The 14,902-nt window shown below is 38.4% G+C and overlaps 2 protein-coding genes across 3 annotated transcripts; one reads left to right on the top strand and one right to left on the bottom strand.

The window, feature by feature from the left end:
• Positions 1 to 87: 87 nt before the first annotated feature.
• On the top strand, positions 88 to 2,588 carry LOC121749032 (RGS1-HXK1-interacting protein 1-like). Of its 2 annotated transcripts, XM_042143646.1 has the most exons (8): positions 91 to 335; positions 398 to 464; positions 584 to 661; positions 1,213 to 1,265; positions 1,413 to 1,549; positions 1,634 to 1,698; positions 2,171 to 2,229; positions 2,331 to 2,588. In XM_042143646.1, the coding sequence occupies exons 1-8, from the start codon at positions 168 to 170 to the stop codon at positions 2,418 to 2,420; spliced, it is 717 nt and encodes a 238-aa protein (XP_041999580.1). In that variant the 5' UTR covers positions 91 to 167; the 3' UTR covers positions 2,421 to 2,588. The 2 variants fall into 2 exon arrangements, with proteins under 2 accessions (XP_041999582.1, XP_041999580.1); XM_042143648.1 differs by lacking the exon at positions 584 to 661 and having other exon boundaries at positions 88 to 335.
• Positions 2,589 to 4,837: 2,249 nt separating this feature from the next.
• On the bottom strand, positions 4,838 to 14,488 carry LOC121747812 (nuclear pore complex protein NUP214-like). Its single transcript, XM_042141933.1, has 17 exons — positions 14,186 to 14,488; positions 13,909 to 14,117; positions 13,542 to 13,710; positions 13,046 to 13,192; positions 12,167 to 12,291; positions 11,964 to 12,076; positions 11,302 to 11,438; positions 10,867 to 11,029; positions 9,363 to 10,761; positions 8,942 to 9,094; positions 8,472 to 8,529; positions 8,154 to 8,287; positions 7,910 to 8,034; positions 7,479 to 7,824; positions 7,084 to 7,276; positions 5,283 to 6,992; positions 4,838 to 5,116 (listed from the first exon to the last, which is right to left on the bottom strand). Exons 1-17 carry the CDS (start codon positions 14,412 to 14,414, stop codon positions 5,007 to 5,009), a joined length of 5,520 nt encoding a protein of 1,839 aa, XP_041997867.1. The 5' UTR covers positions 14,415 to 14,488; the 3' UTR covers positions 4,838 to 5,006.
• Positions 14,489 to 14,902: the final 414 nt, after the last annotated feature.

Genomic DNA, 14,902 nt, shown 5'->3' with positions numbered 1-14,902 from the left:
TCTAAATTTAAATATTCATTAGTTATTGAAAAATATACAAGTTTGGTTAAAAAATACTACCAACACAAATACTCCTATTTTAAAAGTTGATTACTATTAAAATGATAGGCAGTAAAGAAGGAGAAGAAAAATATCGAATCATCATCGTGTGAGGAATTAGGGGAAAGATGGGAGAAGAAGATGCAGCAGCAGCACCGCCGACGGAGCAGCAGCAGGATTGGCTGACTTACATATCGGAAGACCTCCCTCGCAGCGTCCAGGAGTCAGCCGACTCCGCCATTAGCTCCGCCCGCTCTCTTCAGCAATCCTCCTCCACTCATCTCCGCTCTCTTCAGGTAACCAACAACGGATCCTCCTCTCTCTCTCTGCAACGAAATGACCGACATGCGCTTTGCAGGAATTTGTTCCCCAAATCGGAACTCGGTATCGATATTATGAGGAAGCTTTCTTCACCAAAGTTAAAGGTGCATCTAACATTTCATACCTAGAAATTCTATTTGTTGCTCAATTAATTTTAATTCAAATTATTAGGTTTATTCTGATATGATGTGAGGAACATTGTTTGTCATGTTAATTCCTACAGATGACTTAGTGAGTTTAAGAGAACATCCTGCACTCACCGCTGGTGTTGCTGTTACTTCTTGCCTCCTCCTTATGCGAGGTTCCCGTTTTTATACTTATTCCACACTTGCTTTTCTGCAATCTGCATTACATTATCAACTATTCTTTATTATTGTTTAAGATTGGGCTAATGCACTCTTTAACAAATTGATTAGATTTATCACAATGTTTCTACTTTCCGTGAAAAGTAGAATGAAACATGATCCTCAGTGTTCGTGCCATAGGCACATAGTCATGTATACTGTCTGTTAGCTTGTTCAAGTTGATTATTCTTTTTCTAATTTTAAAATTGTCAAAAAGAACTCACACATTATTACACCATTTAAGTTGTTACACTGTTGGAAAAGATATCATAATCTCACTGGCCCACGGGACAAAAAAGATGAGAGGAAGGGAGTGTAGGATGGATGATGGGAGGTGATGGGTTTCGTGCATGACTTAGCCACATCTAATCAATTGCAGAATGTTTGGTTTGGTAAATTTGTTTTAAGAAGAAATGCTGCCTTGCTATCTTCTCTGGATATTTCTCTCAGTTGATTACCCTTGATTCTCTATTTAAAACTGATATTTTTTTTTGCTTGTGGTCTGTAGGACCTAGAAGATTTTTGATTCGTAAAACACTGGGTCGACTTCAGAGTGAGGAGGTGCACCAATATCTTAATTATTTTTATCATATGTATGCAGATAAAATGGAACTAATATCACTTTGTTCTGATTGCATGTGCAAAGCATTTTTGTTGCATCACCTTGTGAAATGGGCTGAACACGCCTTATGATGTGATTGTACGCAGGCACAATTTGTTAGAGCTGAAAATAATGTGAAAGAGTTGAGTCTATCTATTGACTTAATGAAGAAGGAGAGTCAAAAGCTGCTTGAGCGCTCTGTCCTTGCTGAAAGAGACATGAAACGTGGCCTTTCTGATCTCAAGTAGTACATTAACTAGAACGATTTTATGCATACACGAATGAACTTTTCTCATCCTGCCCACCTGATGTTCAAATTGATATGCAGGGATGCTGGAACTCAGATTCAAGGAATTGCTAGATCAGTTTATAAGGCAGAAACAGAAGCTGCGGGTAAAACCTATTCTTATTGGCTCTCGTTGCTTTTCATAATCCCACTATAATTCTCTCTGTAGTATGCCAGCCTGGAAATCGAGGAGAATAAGAGCTGACTTCCTTTCCCATCATTAATTCCAATTTGTTATGATACATTTCAAAAGCGTGGTGGATAGAACTTGAAACTGATACAAAAACAATAATAAAACAAAGGTGATGATTCATAGACCTGGAGTATCACTAGATTGATGAAACCCGAGAAGCCCATCTTTGAAATCTATAAGTTTGAGTTGAGCAAATCCACTTATCCCCGTAGATTGGATTGTGCTTACATTATTCATTGCATAGGATTGTGATCAAAGGAAAATCATTTTGTTGCTTGTTTAACCTGGTTTGATCACATCTCTCTATTTAATTTATAAATCATTGTACATGGACCTTGAATGCTCATCTTTTTTTATTTCTTTGTTATCCTATGTATATTGCTCAGATTTGATGGACCTGTTGCGAGAAATCCCTGGAAGGGAGGCTTTGAAGCTACGGGCAGACGTAAGTTCATGAAATCCTAACAAGTTATTACTTAATACAATTGTCTTGTTGAGGAACGAAAAAAATCGTATTTATGTGTTCGTGTATTGTATCTGAACCAGGTTGCTTCAATGGCATCACATCTGCGGCAGCAAAGATCAGCAATTGATAAAAAGATAGTAAAGATTTCTGAATTAGGAGTTCCTGTGTAGAACAACATTAAATGCCAAGTATACTACTATTTTGTTTGGATTGCATTTGGCACTAACTGTTTTGGGATGATTTGCATAACTCTTCTTTCTGAACGAGGATTGTCCAAATAAGCAAAAATACTATTTCTACATAAAGGGTATATATCAATGTGTCTGTTGTACTGTGTATACATGGCTTATGTTGAGTAGACCTACACCTACAGGAAGTTTGATAGATGATGTAGCAAAAGAATTATCTGATGTGCCAGCCATATCATTTTAACTCCCAGTCACAGACTTGGGATTGCTGGATAATCTGTTGTGGTTTCAGTATTTGATGGAATAGTATTAACCGTAGCTGTGTGTTTGATCCAAAGAAAGTTGAGATTTAAAATAGATCGAAGAGGATAGAGATGCAGAACCAGTCTCATCAATCAAAACAGATGTCTGTCTCTGTGACACATCCTTCTTGGCTTCAGAAGGGAAATGAGTTGCAGGATAACTGTTACTCAAAACCGTTTGCAGTGGGCTAGAAGATTACTCTTGGCCTTTACACCACTCCAACTGCTCAGGATTGATGTTAGGTGGCAGGCTGCTGGGGAAATTTAGACTGGCTTGTAAAAAAAGAAAATTTTGTAGTTTTTTTTTTGTGTCTATGAAATGGATGGGGGTAGGGTAAGCCATGCAGAAGGGTAGAGCCTCCCAGTCCCAGGTATCTTAGACAAATCTCCCATGTCTCCGTTTGATTACATATAAAGAGATGCAAATGGAAAAGAAGCAAGTGCAACACAATAGTGGTTAGTTACAACAACATTCTACAACCCTCACACCCATAATTACTACTACTATTTAACTCTTCCATCGAGACAAAATTAAAGTATGTAATGGATAGAAAAGAATACATTGGAAATGCAACCTAATTTAAGGATACTTGGTATGGAAACATTTTAAGAGGAGAAAACTTGTTCAATGATCAACTCTTTACATTTTAATCTTAAAATTTGTTTCTGAATTCCATCAGTTAAGAATACTGAACATAATAATTCAGTTTAATATTCAGAAACTTTGCAAATACCTGCGGGTTTACCCAATTCACCTTCAATATCCCAAGGTTTCAACTGACGGGGATCAATCTCTTCTAGCTTTCTAACAAATTTCCCACATAATAGTAAATTATTAGTACTCTTCTTTAAATAGAACCTGCGACGAATCGAGCTTCGGGCGCTGAAACGTAAATGGAAGATCGTGTTGAGAAAAAGAGAAGCATTAAAGAAGAATAGAGTTCCAAGAAGCATTAAAGGAGAATGGAGTTCCAATATTGGAATGTTTATCATGCCTATCTTGTTCCAATACTAGTGTAGTTCCAAGAATACATTCATTGTAGAATCTCAAGGGTCACCAACATCCCTATAAATACATGGGTGTTGAGTACCATTCTATTCATTCAATTCAATACAATTATCATCTCCCGTTGCTTTCTTCTCTAAATATGTTGTCTGTACCATTTAACAGATCGAACACCTCTGTGGAGAGAAAGGCAGCGCATGGCGGAGGTAGCCAAGCAGGAACCCATGATTTCTATCTCAGCAGCTAATCTAACTCTAGTAACTTATTTTACCGCAGTGAAGAAGAAGATTAGAAATTTGGTGAATTAAAAGAAAAGCGAGGCCGCGGCGGCGGTTATCACTATCATCAGTTTTTATTAAAAAAATATGAACAAATATTATTGTCATGAATGCAGGTAAAATTGAGTTTGTTGTGGCAAAGCATTTTTGTTGCAGCACTATGGGAATTGAGATGACGCAAGGCACAAATTGATATGCAGGGAGGGATACTCCAGAACGATTTAATGCATACACAGATGAACTTTTCAAATTGATATGCAGGCAAGGCAGGGATACATACTGGTACTCAGATTCAAGGAATTGGTTATTTGTTACGCTACATTTCATAACTCTGGTGGATATACAACTTGAGACTCTTACAAAAACACTAATAAAACATACTACGATTTTTATCAAAGTAAAACCAAGTTTGATCACTTCTCTCTATTTTATTTTTAGTAAATCATTTTACATGGACCCATCTTTTTCGATTTCTGTGTTTTCCTATATTTACTGCTCAGATTTGATGGACCTGTTACCTGGAAGGGAGGGAGGGAGGCTTTGAAGCTACGGGCAGATGTAAGTTCATGAAATCCTAACAAGTTATTACTTAATCCTACAATTGTCTTGTTGTAGAATGAAAATTCTTAATTATGTGTTCGTGTATTGTATCTGAACCAGGTTGCTTCAATGGCATCACATCTGCGGCAACAATGATCAGCAATTGATAAAAAAAGATAGTAAAGATTTCTGAATTAGGAGTTCCTGTGTAGAACAGCAAAGTCCAGCTTGTCAATTTCAAAATGATGGAGATTTTGGGTATATCAATCCAAATAAGCAATAATACTATTTCTATAGAAAACCCCATTGATATTTTGGGTATATCAATCCATGTACCTGGTTTGATGATCTAAGAGATAACAAAATGTGTATCACATTTCCAAGAAAGCCTACAAAAAGGGATTAGTGTATGCGAGTTGTTACATCATTTAATTGTTACAAACTATTTCCTCATCTGTGTAAAAAGTTCTGAGGGAGGTCTTCCAGTTCCCGAACCGCTGATGCCAAAGCCACCACTACCAGCCTGATTGCTGAAAGCTCCAAATCCGCCACCTGTCAGTTTAGGACAACGCAATCAGTTATAACTTATAACCATGCCTATTCACTGAATATTCTGAAATAAGATCATTCTCATAATAACTCCCTCGGAGAAAGCATCTTTTTTTATATATATAAACAGCATTAAATATAACAAAAGTTTGAACTACATAGCATTTACCTGAACCTGTCGACATAAACCTGCCTCCAGCATTAGCACTACCAGCAGCCGCAGCAAATTCTCCAGCACCAGTGGCTGCAGCAGCGAATCCTCCACCTGTGGCTGCAGCAGCAAAACCTCCACCACCACCTGTTGCCAGACTTCCAAATCCACCACCTGAAGCAGCAGCTGCAAATCCACCTCCAAAACCACTACCTGAAGCAGCAGCTGCAAATCCACCTCCAAAACCAAAACCAGCATTGCTTCCAGGTAGACCAGTCCCAAGCTGCCTAGACTGTCCAAAAGAGCCAAGTACTGAGCCTAGACCTTGTTGGCCAGCTCCTACATTTGCAAGTTGCCCGAATCCAGCTGCAGCTGAACCTTGACCAGAAACTCCAGAACCAAATCCTCCAGAGAAGTTAACAGTTGTTGGCTGCAGAGTTTGTGCTGGTTGGAAGCTGAAAGATGCAGGGCGAAACAGCTCGCCACTGGGTGCAGGAGTCATTGTAAATGGGGAGGGAGCAGGAGTTGAACCCGTGTTAAGGGCCGTTACACCGAATGGATTTGCTTTTGGAGTGGTTGAGTTTTGAGTTGCTCCAATGCCAAACCCACCAAGGTTTGCAAATGTGATATTAGTTGTCTGATCCGTCTCGGGAGCCTCTTCCTCCATTTCTTCCTCATGAGAAAAATTTGAAATAGCACTTTGCATGCTTCCATTTATCCCTTCGCTTGATTGTGCAACTGCTGAAACAGCTAGAGTTGCGGAAGGAACTTCCACCTTGATAGCTGATGTAGCAAAAGAATTATCTGATTTGCCACCCATATCATTTTGACTCCCAGACTTGGAATTGCTCGGTAAAACAGTTGAAGCCTGTGGCGTAGCACCAGTTTCAGTATTTGATGGAATAGTATTAACCTTAGTCTGTACCTCTGTCTTTGATCCAAACATTGGCAAAGATGGTTCAGATTTGAAAATGTTCGAAGATGATACAGATGCAGAACCGCTCCCGTCAATCAAAGAAGGTACTGTAGAAGGTAAAGTTACTGCTGAAGAAACAGATGTCTGTCCCTGTGACACATCCTCCTTGGCTTCAGAACGGAAAAAAGTTGCAGGAAATAATGTTGATGAACTTGGTTTTGCCACGGACAAGGGGGCTGGATAACTGTTACTCAAAGGTGATGATGGATCCAAAACTGTTTGCAGTGGGCTAGAAGCTGATGGACCATCATTAGGACTACTTGGCCTTTCAGAACTTTTACTGAACAAATTCTTCTCTGGTTGATTAGGGGCAGAGCTAAAAGCAGAAGAGAAAGTTACTGGAAATTTAGTATCTGATGTCTCAGACACCAGATTAGTGTTCTTCTGATCCTTGGTTGTTTCGTTTAAGTGATCCATATTCCCAGTCGAGCCAAAGGGTGAAATCAGAGACTGCTCAGGCGTTGATGTTAACGGCCAGAAGCTTGTTGCAGGCTGCTGGGGAAATTTAGACTGGCTTGTAACAAAAGAGAATTTTGTCCCAGTAGAAGGCTGGCTACTCCTTGTTTTGTCACCTTCTAGTCCGAAAGCACCCAGTTCACGGTTCTGACTCATCCTTGTCTCTGAAATGGATGGGGGTAGCCATGCAGAAGGATCCTTGGTTGATGATCCTTGAATTCGTTCTTGAAATCCAGGTGTCGCACGGAGCAAAGATGATGGGCTGTCAGTGAACTGTTCTGGTGAACTTGCCAAGTCTGCAAGTTTTTGAAATAGAGTGATTTGTGAGTTTATTTTTATCCAAACCAACAGACCTAATAATATATTTCAGTTAAACCTTCATCATACCTTTGCCTTTGTGATGCTTTGGAAAAACTCCAGAGGTTTTCGAAAGTTCTGAATGAGAAACCTCAGATTTCTTCTGAGGACTGAGATATTGTTTATTTATGTTTAGCAATGGCTGATTCGGACTTCCCTTCTCATAATCTTCTTTTAGCACCCTCTTTACTGTTGATTTTGGAGGGTCAAAACTCACCCAGCTCTGCATTTAGTTGTGAAAGAAAGGCAACATGAATTAGTTATCAAATAATAACATTCCCAAAGTGAGAAGACAAAACAAAATTAATATAGACTTCTAAACAAATAGCCACAGTGCGTAGTAACCAATATTTAAGCAAATAATAGACATTTTAAAAGTAAAGTGAAAATGGCACACCGGGATAGTAATTAGCAAGAAATATTACACGATCAAGAGAGTCACGGTGCCTCCTCGCAGTTTGTGGTTCACTGCCCTTGGGATAGCCAGATTGGTTCCTTCTAGACTGTTCTTTCGCATCAACAGAGCTTGAAGCAATAGATAATTCTCTGTTTGCAGGAACAGTGGGTGTTCTATTCCTAGCTGGTGATCTTTCACTATCACCAACATATGTGAGGCCAATGGATTCAAAAAGCTGCTTTTTGACATCATGTTTTCCAGAAGATTCAATACACAAAGAAGCCATTTGTTTTGAGAGACACCCAGAGAGATACTCAGCAGCAGATAGTTGTGCAGTTATTGTATTGTGTACACTGTGCAAGGATTGAATTTGCCTGCAAGAGGGACACTTTTGTTTCAATGTTGTGTAGACGCAAAATATATGTGTACACTTATATAAACGACGTCAGTCTGCAATACCTTGAACGCCCTTGCCTATTCAGCAAAGCTCTCCGATCCCTTTGGGTTCCTTCATTTTCACGAAACTTATTAAACTCCAGAGAGTTGAAATGTCTCTCTAATTCAATCAACTTATTGGTTAACTCCTGGTTTGAGGAAAAAAGAAAACTAGTCTGAGTGGGATAGAATTACCAAAACTAATCTAAGTGGGATATAGAAAATTGATGATTGATCTGAAGAGATCGCACAATCGACCATAATGTACCTGGTTCAGTTCTGATATACGTCTCTGCTTCAGTTCCAGCTCTGAACTCAATTTTTTGCGATTCCAAAATTCCCAATATTTTCTATCAGTTGTTTGTTTGAACAACCCTTCCATGTATAATTTCCTTGCCAACACTGAAATAGCAGTGAGCCTATTAACTTAAGAGATATCCTAAACATCAAAATGCATCCACACACACAGCACACAAACACAAAAAAATGCACACAGATGCTGAATAAACAAGAAGCTGGTAGGCTGGATTGTAACAGGAGACAGACTTGATTGTAAGCCTCAGAATCAAACTAAGTAGGATCAAACCTTCTACTGTCTTCTCAAGCAAAATTTGAGTTTCCCCAAGTTTCTCATTCAATAAGCCCTGCATAATAGCCAGGAGAGAGAAAAATATCAGCAAATTATGAAAGAGTCAAGCATACTAGAAATTAAACAATTTTAAGCTGATCTTTAGAGGGTTACAAGGCTGTAAGGCAGCTTCCTTTGAATCAAAATAAAAATATCACCACTAAAAATATACATTGCTCAAAAAACACAGAAAGACAGAATGCTCGACTAAGGGCAGAATCGTGCAGCTATCTTGAAATGAAAAAGGTAGTCTCTGGCTTGAAGAAATCATTCAAGTATATGTAAACTTTGAAAAGTCAAACAGTAGCAGAAGGGTTACAGATATCAAATTGTTAGCAGCAGTGAGGCCGCTTAGAGGAGCAAGAAGACATATCATCACAAGCAATATATATTTTACTATAGGAAAGAGTCAGAAAAGGAGAACAAACCCTCCACATTCCGCATTTATCGGAAAGAGCCCATATTCCTTCCTCCAGTTCTGTAACGTATTTTGCTTGAGAATTTATGGATGCATCCATGAAGCCACCCTTTCCTTCAATGCCTTCAAGCAGATTATCAAGTTTTTTAGCCATTTCTTCAACCTGAATATACAGTAACATGAAAAAGTAGATCAGAAAAGCCTACCAATTGCAGACAATACAATGAATCGCAAGGTTCATAAAATTAAGAATTTTTTAGAAGTATTTTAATATAGACAAGACATTTGACAACAGTCACAACACCGACTAGACATAATAAGACAATAGCACATGGGTTAAGCCATATGGTACCAGAAATGGGCAACTAAAGAAAACATATGCATATAACAAAGAAATTTGTTATGTTAGTCTAATGAGTATAGCATCATACGTTTCCAAAATGTTTAGATACATTCTGTACAAAGCGTGACGCTGACGTTGGAGATGGTGATGCATTCGGTTGCTTCTTGGATTCAGACTGCAATACTCTTCCTGAAGAAAAACTACTTTGCATCGGCAATGATGGAGATGAAGGTGCAGTAGGCTCCTTGGATTCAGATGGAACCACTTTTCCTGAACCAAAACTACTCTGCAATAGCAATGATGGAGATAGAGTTGCATTAAGTTCCTTGTTCGGTTCAGACTGAAACATCTTTCCTGAAGCAAAACTACTCTGCATCAGCAATGGTGTAGATGAAGGTGCAGTAGGCTCCTTGGATTCAGATGCGACCATTTTTCCTGAAGCAAAACTAGTCTGCGATAGCAATGATGGAGATAGAGTTGCATTCAGTTCCTTGTTGGGTTCAGACTGAAACACTTTTCCTGAAGCAAAACTACACTGCATTAGCAAAGGTAAAGATGAAGGTGCAGTAGGCTCCTTGGATTCAGGCTGGATCACTTTTCCTGAAGCAAAACTACTCTGCGATTGCAATGACGGAGATAGAGTTTCATTCAGTTCCTTCTTGGGTTCAGACTGAAATGCATTTCCTGAAACAAAACCACTTGCCATCAGCAATGGTGAAGACACAGGTGCACTCGCTTCCTTTTTGTGTTCAGACTGGAACCCTTTCCCTGAAGAAAAAAGACTCCCTGATGACAATTGTGAACTAGGATATGCTGGCAGTATGTTTCTAGTCCCCTGTGCACTCAATAATGTCTGTCCAAACGAAGTAAAAGTAACAGAAGATTTTTCTTTCAAGTCTGTCGAATTTTTGAGTATGCTTGTGGCAGATTGTAATGTGCTTTTATCTGAATTATCAACGTTATCAGGAATTTCAGAAGCATCAACATTTGCATCTGACCTTGGTAATTGCCATGTGCTTGGAGTAGCGGTTGATGGCTGTATTTTATGTAATGGCTCCACATTAGATCCAAATGATGTACAGTTGCTTGCTGATTGACTTGAAACATCATTCACTATGTTTCCTGAGAAGAAGCCTTTGTTTGGTACAACTTCTGATGTTGACTGATGCTCAGTATCACTATGTTCATTTAGCGCTATAGGGAGAACTTTCTTCGGGTCATCAACTTTCAGTGTCTGGGATCCCACATTTTCTACAGTTCTTTGCTCTTGTGTTCTGATGTCTAACTCAGTCGAAGGGGATAAACTATTTTCCGCAATACTCTTTTTAACTTCGGTTCCACTGAGTTCATGAGATTGGAAAGTTGTAGAGGTTATCTCTCTATCTGCAGAAGAAACCAGGGGCAGCTTATGCTTAACCGATTCCTGAGAAGCATCATCTTCCTCACTGGATGCACATCCTCCAGTTGACGATAGAGCATCTACAGCACTATAGTGGGGAAAATTATTGACATGTAGCTTATATAGAATGCAGGCCAGAAAAACTATCAGACTAACCCTATAAGAAAGCAAACATAAAACATGGTACAATTACCTAACAAAATGAAAAACTGAGATCTTCCCATCAATTGTTATGCATATAATCACGCAACAGGGTGAGACTTCTCTTTCAACATCCCCCAGAGTGAAACTGAGATTCTTGTTCTGGGAAGCCTTGTCAAGAGAGAGCCCAAGGATCACATTTTCTTCACCATCAGCTGAGATCAAACATGAGTAACATCAGAATATAGTGCTATCCCCAAGCACGTTGATTGGACATAAGATATATCTAATTGGTAGAATAGAGGTTTTGAAATCTACTAAAAAATGAAGCAGAAACAGTAGTTTGCAACTTTAAATTGCTTTATTATTCTAAATGGTTTGGCACACATGCTCATGAACCCTGCTTCCCCACCCCCCACTTATGTGCACCATAAGATAGTTATATCATACAAATTGCAGTGGCGTCTAGTCATATAATCATGGGCACCTTGAGAATCGATATAAAGATTCCAAGCATCATCAAGAATCTCAACCGTAGCAGCTTCATTCTTCCCATTATCCTCTGGCCAACAGAACAACACAACTTTTTGGGACATGTTTCTATTAGCAACAAACGCCAGCCCACTGCAACCAGTAAGAGCCACAACTATAGTTAGTTAAACCATAGTTGCAAAGTACCAATATTCAACAGCATTTTGGATCACCATACAATAACTAGCATTATTAAGTCAAACACTTGATTATGTTACAATAACTACAGTTAAAAACATAGGCATTATGTATTTTTTATTCTCCTTGCAAAATTCTTTTTTGGCATAAGATAACCAAACACATCCATTTTTCCCAACATGCATTCTTTAATTAGCATACCGGAATTCCAAAAATATAACATCAAAGCTTTTCCTCCAAAATGTTTTCAGCCAGCAAACAGCCCCGGTTTTTCTCATACTCAAGGCAAACTCACAGCAGAAAAAAGAAAAGCACAACCAATATAGCAAGATGAAAACAAATTAGAGACTTGCATGGAAAATACAGCTACAAATGTTAGTCGGAGTGGAGTACTAGACAGAAGCCACAGACTAAAGAAGACAAAGAAGTTATGAGAGAACATAAAAATGGTAAACAACAGGGGTAATAAACTAGACTTACTGAAGTTTAAGGTAACTGAGAAATAGATGTGGTCCGATTGGATTGGGCACAGCATCAGAACAGAAATCGATGAAGATATTATTAAATGACAAAATGATTGGCTTCAGAGATGCCTGAAAGCAATAACAAAAGAAATATTCAATCCGGATAAAAGTAATATATGAGATTTAAAGCAAATGAAAACTTGATACTTATAAACCTACATCAGTAAGTCTTCTGCCCCAGCTTGTGATTACTTGGACTATGTAATTCTCCTTCTCACCGTCGTCATTTAATTGGAAACATCCAACAGCTATACTATCTGGACGGATCCATCGGATGGAATCCACTACACAAGATTGACAGTAATGATAGATTAATGGTGGCAAGTTATTAAATAAGGAGAGACATAATCAATTATAACCAAATTCTTTGAAGGACTTTGCTACTTATGGTTTACGAGGGAGACAACTAGAGACATACAATATATTGCTTACATATGAAAATAATTCCCTGTACAACGGAAAAATGGCAAGCATGCATAGTATCAGTTAATTGAACTTCTATCTCACAAACTTATTAGCTTTTGACTTGTAATATTCAAGATCTATTCATAATTCATATCAATCATGTAGTATCAGAACTCGATACTGCACACCCATAACTATTACCCAGTTACATTCTAAGAGAAAATTCCTCCAATTCTTCCTTTTAGAGGCTCCGCATTTTAAAAACCTAATGGAAGTGGTTAATATCGGCATTTGACATTCAACTCCAATTCTATGTCATTTTAGTGGACAAAACAAGAGGTCCAACTAGATCAATTGCATGCATAAGGGATTAGCATACAGGCATAGTAATGGTCAAAGTGCTGAGAATTAACTTGAGGCTTGAATGCACTAACAATAATTATATGCAGCATGCAGTGAAAATAGATTAAATAATATCTATGAACATAGTGCAAATGGAATCTACACAAGAAGCATTGAAGGATACTATAGGCAGAAGGAAGGTCAATAAATGCATAAAAACATTTTATACACACACACACATGTGTGTATATATATATATGTATATATATATAGAGAGAGAGAGAGCAGTACCTCTAATAGCCTGGCTAACATCAGCATCACCAATGACCGACTGAAACGATAGCAAGAATCTTACTTTTTCCTTAAAGCGAGACGATAAAATGCTGACAACATTGTTTAGAGCCACAGCAATATGATTGCCTCCGGTACTCCAGTCAACTATATAGAAAAAATATATATGAGACATAAATTTATACGAGGATAACTTTTTACCCAATTTTATGCAAGTAGCTCCCAGAGTTATGTAAAGAAGATGAGATGGCAAGTAGTACACGGCAGCATCGGAAGGAAAATGGTTACATCAAGAAATTGAAAACCATTTTCCAGGTAGACTTTAGTATTGTTTAAATAAATATTGCGAACCTAAAATCAATACTTCTAAGACACATGGAAGAAAACGATTATGTGAATGGTATTCTATCAGTGAAGTCAGACAATGATTAGATGTTTTTGAGGATTCGCTGTTAATAATTAAGAAAACATGAGATACAGCAAGGTTGGGACATACCAGAATCAACACCTTCCATCAAACAAGTAGGGGGGCCTTGACCGGATCCATGGTACAGTTTTCCACTGGTCGAAAGAACAACATAAGCTTTTGCATCTTTTCTAGCCCAGCGTAAATCCTTGACGCAAATGGAATCATCAAGTGAGACTGAATATGAGGGAACTTGCTCCTGTTCAAAGACCATATAACAAGCACCTCAAAATTCAGAAACAAACTGCAGTTGGACACTGAACAATACTACTATATGAAAGTTCATAGTTAACTGACCAAGAGACAAAGAGAACAAAACTGCAGTTGGACACTGAACAGTATATGACATTTCTTAAGCCAAGCTCAAATTTCAGCTATACAGAAATAGCAGAAATACCTTGTGAAGCAATGCACTAATAGCAAAGAAATGGAGGTGACTAGAAACAGTAGCAGCGAGCAAAGAATCGTCAGCTGCTACGGACAGCATCGAAACATTTCCAATGGCAACATGCACGAGGCTCAACTCTTGCAGTGATGGAGCTTCCTTTTTGTCACTGATGGCCTCAGCTGAAGTCATCACGTCCTTGGTCCGAGCAACATAAAACCCTAAACCCCAAAACAATACTTAGAAAGAAGAATCGATTTAATTTTTGAAAGAAAGAGAGGAAAATTACCCTTGCCGTGTGGATGCGCTAGAAAGAGGAGGCCGAACCGTTCAGAGACGGCCAAAGGCTGGGAAGGAAGGGATTGCGGGTCGAATTGGGAGTTTGCGCCGCTGGACTGGAGAATAGGGACAGATCCTCCGATTTTGGAGAAGCGGAAATTTCTGGAGCCGATTTCTTCTCCGTCGATTTCTTCATCCAATTCGACGACAGCGCCGACGCCACCCATATCAACAGGCATTGAAGATAGAGAGAGAGAGAGAGCACCGGCGCCGGTGGGAAATGAGAATAGGCGGGAAGGTATTGGGTAAAAGTAAAATAAAACACAGCAGCGCTGATTTATTTCACGGAGGTGGGGTGGGTGGACTACTGTGATTCATTCTCTTTTTTTAATATTTTCCTCTCTTTTTTCAATATATTTATATAGTACTTTAAATTACTGTCAAATATTACTCCATAAATGAGTCCATATAAAATATAATTATTATTAAATAAAATATTTTCTTCAAAAGTATGTTAGTTCAAAACTGAGAACTACATTTAACAGTTTCAGATTTAAAAAAAAGTAATTAAGCGATGTGTATTTTTCGAGCTTTTATATCAATGAACTAATAACACATAAGTAAATCAAATAGCTTTAAAATTACAACATTTCTGTAAGAACACAGATGTAGTTGTAGTAAAAGAGTGTCGAACCACAGGGAGGCGTATGATTATTTAACTTGAGAT

The sequence above is a fragment of the Salvia splendens genome, chromosome 9, assembly GCF_004379255.2.
Source record: "Salvia splendens isolate huo1 chromosome 9, SspV2, whole genome shotgun sequence".
NCBI classification, from domain to species: Eukaryota; Viridiplantae; Streptophyta; class Magnoliopsida; order Lamiales; family Lamiaceae; genus Salvia; species Salvia splendens.
The sequence above is the reverse complement of the archived record's forward strand: the minus strand, read 5'-3'. Positions and strand labels throughout refer to the sequence as shown.